We start from the raw sequence: 6,000 nt of genomic DNA on the forward strand, positions 1-6,000 counted from the left end.
TCAGTGGTCAGGAACCTCCTTGTTTGGGGAGGTACCATGCATCACTGGCACCGATTGGATGATATCTCAAGGGTGTTTATTTCCCCAAGACAACGTGAAAAACTGCAACACAAAACATAACAATATCCTTTTAAACACAATGAAACATGAATGTCCTTGTTGTCAGTCAATCATGATGTCCGTATTATATGTAAACAAACACAATGAGATGTACACAAACAATTAAACGATCGACAGAATTACAACACTGTTTACAAACAAAGAAAACAACAACATACCGTGTGTATTTTAGGAGAGCTACTTTATATTCTCTTATATTCTTTATTTAAGGACACTCTTTTTAGACGTGGGCAGTATGGTAAGCCGTTTTAACATTTAATCAAACCACCCTCCTATCTGTAATATATGTTTTAGATATCGGGAAGAGCTCCTTGCACCACTGAAACTCAGCTTGTTCATTGTTGTGACTGAGTTCAGCTCACACAGGTGCAATCAATGCTGCCTCACTCTAATCACAGGGCTCTGCTCCTGCATGCCCTTCTAGGTCATAATGAACGGCAATAAAAGACCAGGCACCACCACCATACTCTATGGGCACCACACACAGCATACAAATACAATATGTACCCAAATAAACATACATATAATGTTCACATATTATCCATTTTCAGAAAGGTAAGCAATAAAATAGAATATTACAAAATACCCATTGCTGGGACAGCTACACATAATTAACACTCACAACATATTAATGTGGTCAAGCTTTTGACACACAGAAGTGATGATGATGAGTGGACTAGAACTAAAATGTGCCTTGCACTTGAATGCAGCAGTTTGCTGCAACAATACAACTTGTTTAAAGAGAGAAATGGCAAGAACCAAGCAGACCCCACCCCACCTAAATTATTAAGATGCCTCAGCTGACTGGCTGCCGTCCTAAACTGACTATCTTATAATTATATGTCAATTGTATGTGCATACTTCATGTACATTTAGCCTATACTACATTTAGTGTCATATTGCATGGATAATATTTTGTCCGACTTGCTCTGAGAGACGTGTGGTCTCCGTCTATGGGAAGAGTCAGAGTTTAGACTGGGAGGAACCGATCACACCACTAGCAGTGATTGGTGGGAAACTCATACACAGTCAGCCCGCGCTCTCATCCGTCTCTATGATTGGTGGGACGCACAGCCGCACACACATAATGTACTAAGTTGAATATATAAAAGGTCTCGCACGCCTCTACTCCAGCATATCTCTTCGAGTGCTTATTATTCTAATTCTAGAATTAAACCTAACCTACTACAAAATGAGTGGTCGAGGGAAAACTGGAGGAAAGGTCAGGCAGAAGGCTAAGACCCGCTCATCCCGTGCCGGGCTCCAGTTCCCCGTGGGTCGTGTCCACAGACTGCTGCGTAAAGGCAACTATGCCCAGAGAGTCGGTGCCGGCGCCCCGGTCTATCTGGCGGCTGTTCTCGAGTATCTGACCGCTGAGATCCTGGAGTTGGCTGGAAATGCTGCCCGCGACAACAAGAAGAGTCGTATCATCCCCCGTCACCTCCAGCTGGCCGTCCGCAACGACGAGGAGCTCAACAAACTGCTGGGTGGAGTGACCATCGCTCAGGGCGGTGTGCTGCCCAACATCCAGGCTGTTCTGCTGCCCAAGAAGACCGAGAAGGCTGCCAAGAAATAAACCTGCTTCATTTCGACTGAATAAACCCCACAAAGGCTCTTTTAAGAGCCACCCACTCTTTCTATATGAGAGTCTTTTCCAATATCCCCATCAAAGTATATATATTATAAGGGTATCGCTATTACGCCTCCTAGTTCATAAGACATACTTTAAATGTTCAGCCCAACATCCAGGCTGTTCTGCTCCCCAAGACCGAGGAAGCCGCCAAGAAATAAGCCACCCACTGTTTCTGCAGAAGAGTATTTTTTTTTTTTTTATCTTAACTTTCTATTTATCCAGTATGTCCACATGTCTGCAATCTTACAGCACAGCTTAGTTTCTTCAGTTGGAATGGAAAATTAGTGAATTGAACCACACTGCTTCGTGGTAGTTTCTTCCCGCTCTTTCTACATGAGGTCATAAATATTTATGCTCTAAATGCTCAATAGTATTTCTGCACGTAAGCACAATACTTTATAAGATTTGCACGATGTATTCACGTCAGACTACTAACTGGTAGTAGTTTTAGCCGACATGCCTTGTAATGGAAATGTTCATTATATACATATTTGGATAAACTCTTCTTGGAAAATATGGGTGGTCCTTAAAAGGACCGTTGTGTTTAGAGCAGACAGAACAGTTTACTTGGAGCTGGTGTACTTGGTCACAGCCTTGGTGCCTTCAGACACCGCGTGCTTGGCCAGCTCACCGGGGAGCAGCAGGCGGACGGCGGTCTGAATCTCCCGGGATGAGATGGTGCGGCGCTTGTTGTAGTGAGCCAGTTTGGAGGCTTCACCGGCGATGCGCTCAAAGATGTCGTTAACGAAGGAGTTCATGATGCCCATGGCCTTGGAAGAGACACCGGTGTCAGGGTGGACCTGCTTCAGGACCTTGTATATGTAGATGGCGTAGCTCTCCTTCCTTCCCTTTCTGCGCTTCTTGCCGCCCTTAGCTGTGGTCTTGGCGACGGCTTTCTTGGAGCCTTTCTTGGGCGCTGGTTTAGCTACTTCAGGCATGATTCTTCCTTACAGAGTGGGTTAAAGAAGTAAATTATTTTAGGCGTTGCACCAGTATTTATAGCATGCCTATGCAAATGAAGTATGCGACTACCACCATATGATTGGCTTCAGCTGTCACTGTTTACGTGACTGAGGCACAGAGGGAGGAGACCCACTGTCTTTGTTTCTGCATAATGTTCTCCCGCCAGATCTATTGTTCCGCTAAAATACAGACTAGAGAAGGGATAAATGCTAATAAACATTCAGAGGACATCTATATTTCAATAGTTCTATTCCATGCTTAAATATAAATCCAGTTATGACACACGTTCTAATCTGATTCAATGCATAATTGATATAATATAGTAGTAAATCTTCAAACTCTGAGATTAATCAGATTATATTTTGTATATGGCCCATGTCCCTGAACTAGTTTGTACCACACAAAGCAATCACCCAATATCACTGACAAGCTTGATGTAGCCAACTACTTAAAAACATCTTCTTTACAAACATTGCAAACATTGCAACAAGGCTGGTTAAACTCCCCCCCACATGGTGGCAGCAAAGCCTACATTTGACTAATATTGTGCATTGAGCTGGAATTGAGAACAACTATGTTTTCAGTGTACTCTGTGGTGATCTGAGAAGTTGTAATATTAATAATAATAATAAAAGACAATATTAAAAAGTACACATTAAAGCAGAAGCAGTGAGTGCATTATCCGGCAGCGATAATGAGACAAGGTGCTGCCCGGGGGAGGGGCGGCAGCTGCCGGAGAAGGTGGGTGGATTATGACAGCTCAGTTTGGTCGCCGCTGCTCCACGCCGCAACTGCCGGTAACAGCCCCACGGCTGATGGGGCGGCATCTGCAGGCTGGGGGGATTATGACACGCGACTGCCGCTGGCTTCCGCGGCAGTGCGTTGGTCCGACATGCGTTGCGTCGCGCTTGCGGTTATGGTTTTGGGTAGAGTGTTGGACTGATGCCGCCTGCCGCGGGTATTCCACAGCTGATGCCGCTCTCACTCCATTAAAGAGTATATTAAACCAAGACACATAAAAGCCTTTATGAAAGACAAAGCTAGTTTATTTGTATAGCAGCACATTTCAACAATGCAATTCAATGTTACACAAAACATCAAGCACAATTATACAATGACATTAGGATTTGTTGAGAGACAGACAGCTGAGAGACAGTGATTTGAGTTTGAATTGCTCCTCAGAGAATAGGTCTCCACCAGGTCAGGAACGTTTGTGATGTTTGGACACAATGTGTAGGAGGAAAAAAAAAGTGCCTCCAGGTGGCGCTATAATAGGGTAATGTTAAAAGCGTGACTATCAGTCACCCTTTTGACATCAACCTCTGCTTACATTTGGGGCAGAGGTGGACACATGAGCTTTATTCCCAATTTCTTCACGCAGATCGCCTACTTTCGTCGTTTGATAATTTTGATTTGTCCTGAGGTTGGTGCTAAATAATAACACTTAAACTCACTGCTAGAGGGGCGGGGAAGAGGGTGCAAGCATTCAACTGAGGACGCTCGCACGGGCAGGATTGGCTTGGCACATTCTGTTTCCCCCCTCGGCGTGTTGCCCTACACAGTGCGTATTTTGCGTATGTCCAGTGTGTGTGCCTGATGTGTGTGTGCATAGTTCGGAAGCGACCGGGCGAAGGGTGCCGGAGATTAGTTGTATGCAGTGCAAAACATACTCTCGCCCAATGCCTTCGGCCTGGTGGAGACAATGAAAATACTTTCGTCCATGTGTCGTACTGTCTTCTCCCTTATGATTAGATTTATACAATATACAATGCATTCATTTATCAGACACTCTTTATCCAGAGTGACAAGGTAAACACATGCATAGAATTCAGAGACAGTGTAGCGTCTCAGTAAACTATAGGATCATAGAACTATAGGATCATAGAATTCAGAGAGACAGTGGTGTCTCAGTAAACTATAGGATCATAGCATGCAGAGAGACAGTGTAGTGTATAGTGTAGTGACCACCGGAGAGACGGGTGACAGCTGGAATGCAGACGGCACACGAGTGAGCAGTATGGGTTAGCGCCCCAGCCTGTGTCCTCTGTGAGGAGGATCAAGCCCAAGAAACCTTGGTGAGGCCTTTAGGAGGGCCATTATAAAATGTATAATCCACAACTCCTGAATGAAGTGCCTGGTGCTGGGAGTCTGGTGCAACGCACAGGTCCTTGGCCTGGTGAGAGCAGGAGTGGACCCGGTGAGACGTAGGAGGGGCCCGGACAGGAGTCAACCCACAGAAACTAGTAGTCCTTCCATGCGCCATAATCTGGTTCTCCCAGTTCCGGAGAAACGGATTGTGTGGCCTTGCTCATTCTCTGATGGACTGATCGAGGGTAGCTACTGGGACGTAAATCAACCCCGGCTGGGTCGCCTGAGTGGAAGCGGGTATGATTTCGGTAGACCCGAAACCCCGTTGACCTAAGGATGCATCACTGACGATATGTCCCAGGTGCATCCATGCGATGTATTTTTAGTTATAGTGCACATTCAATGCTATTATTTTTTACATATTACCCTATTGGCCTGAATATAAGAACATTTTTTACCCCAATGGTAAGAAAATTGGGTCATATTATAATCTGCTGTCTGGAAGAAACCACCTAACTCCAAAATGTTAGGAGGTTTTTGTTGAAGTGCTTTTTAATACTTTTTAATACTTTTTAACTTTTCTTGTTTAACCAACACACATACGTACATTCAATAGCACTGATTTATGAAAAGAAAAAAAAGATAGCTAAACGGGTGGAGTTAGCTGGTTTGGCAGACAGTTTGAGGATCCAATGGAGTTGGGAGCCAAAGCACTTTTTAATACTAATACTTTCTTGTAGATCTACAAGCTCACAATGTGTCACATGGTGACACGTTGTGAGCTTGTAGATCACCTACTAATATGGCCACTTTTACACAAGAACGTGTTCATAGAAAACGGCAAAAACTAAAATCGCTTGCTGGGCTCCCTTTAGACGAGAGGAGTGTTTTCGGTGGGTAAAATCGCAACAAAGTCAAAACACTTTCCAGAGTGGAAATCTTTGAAAACACAGCATGATGTAAACAAAAAGCCTTGAGATAGGAGGTCGAAGGGAATTGTGGTTCTTGTACATGGGGGACTGGTGTATCTGGCAAGTCCGTCACCGCCACCTAGCGACCTGGCTTGCACATTACACGCAAATGCACGAACACGCACAACTCATCCAACATAAAGGCTAGTTTAGACACAAGAACTAGGCTATCTTAGACAAAATAACTACAACTCCCAGCTAAAGGCACATGTTGAAACAACAGCA

The 6,000-nt window shown here is 44.4% G+C and overlaps 3 protein-coding genes across 3 annotated transcripts in view; 1 reads left to right on the forward strand and 2 right to left on the reverse strand.

The window, feature by feature from the left end:
* Window positions 1-1,312: 1,312 nt before the first annotated feature.
* On the forward strand, window positions 1,313-1,771 carry LOC310870602 (histone H2A-like; the record flags this gene model as incomplete). Its single annotated transcript, XM_083781854.1, has 1 exon — window positions 1,313-1,771. The coding sequence occupies one exon, from the start codon at window positions 1,313-1,315 to the stop codon at window positions 1,694-1,696; it is 384 nt and encodes a 127-aa protein (XP_083637980.1). The 3' UTR covers window positions 1,697-1,771.
* Window positions 1,772-2,310: 539 nt separating this feature from the next.
* Window positions 2,311-2,693, reverse strand: LOC310870603 (histone H2B 1/2-like). Its single transcript, XM_083781855.1, has one exon. It carries the CDS (start codon window positions 2,689-2,691, stop codon window positions 2,317-2,319), a length of 375 nt encoding a protein of 124 aa, XP_083637981.1. The 5' UTR covers window positions 2,692-2,693; the 3' UTR covers window positions 2,311-2,316.
* A 3,007-nt stretch (window positions 2,694-5,700) lies between these two features.
* The window catches only part of cyb561 (cytochrome b561), a 12,727-nt gene continuing 12,427 nt past the window's right edge, over window positions 5,701-6,000 (reverse strand). The window contains exon 6 of the mRNA XM_083781850.1: window positions 5,701-6,000. This exon is cut by the window's right edge and continues 259 nt beyond it. The gene's annotated coding sequence lies outside the window, so the exon portion shown is untranslated.

Source organism: Protomyctophum parallelum (genome assembly GCF_964188405.1).
Source record: "Protomyctophum parallelum genome assembly, chromosome: 14".
NCBI lineage: Eukaryota > Metazoa > Chordata > Actinopteri > Myctophiformes > Myctophidae > Protomyctophum > Protomyctophum parallelum.

Excerpts from the sequence above, each read along its gene's own strand:
- LOC310870603 (XM_083781855.1), bottom strand. The coding sequence starts at position 2,691 with ATGCCTGAAGTAGCTAAACCAGCGCCCAAGAAAGGCTCCAAGAAAGCC.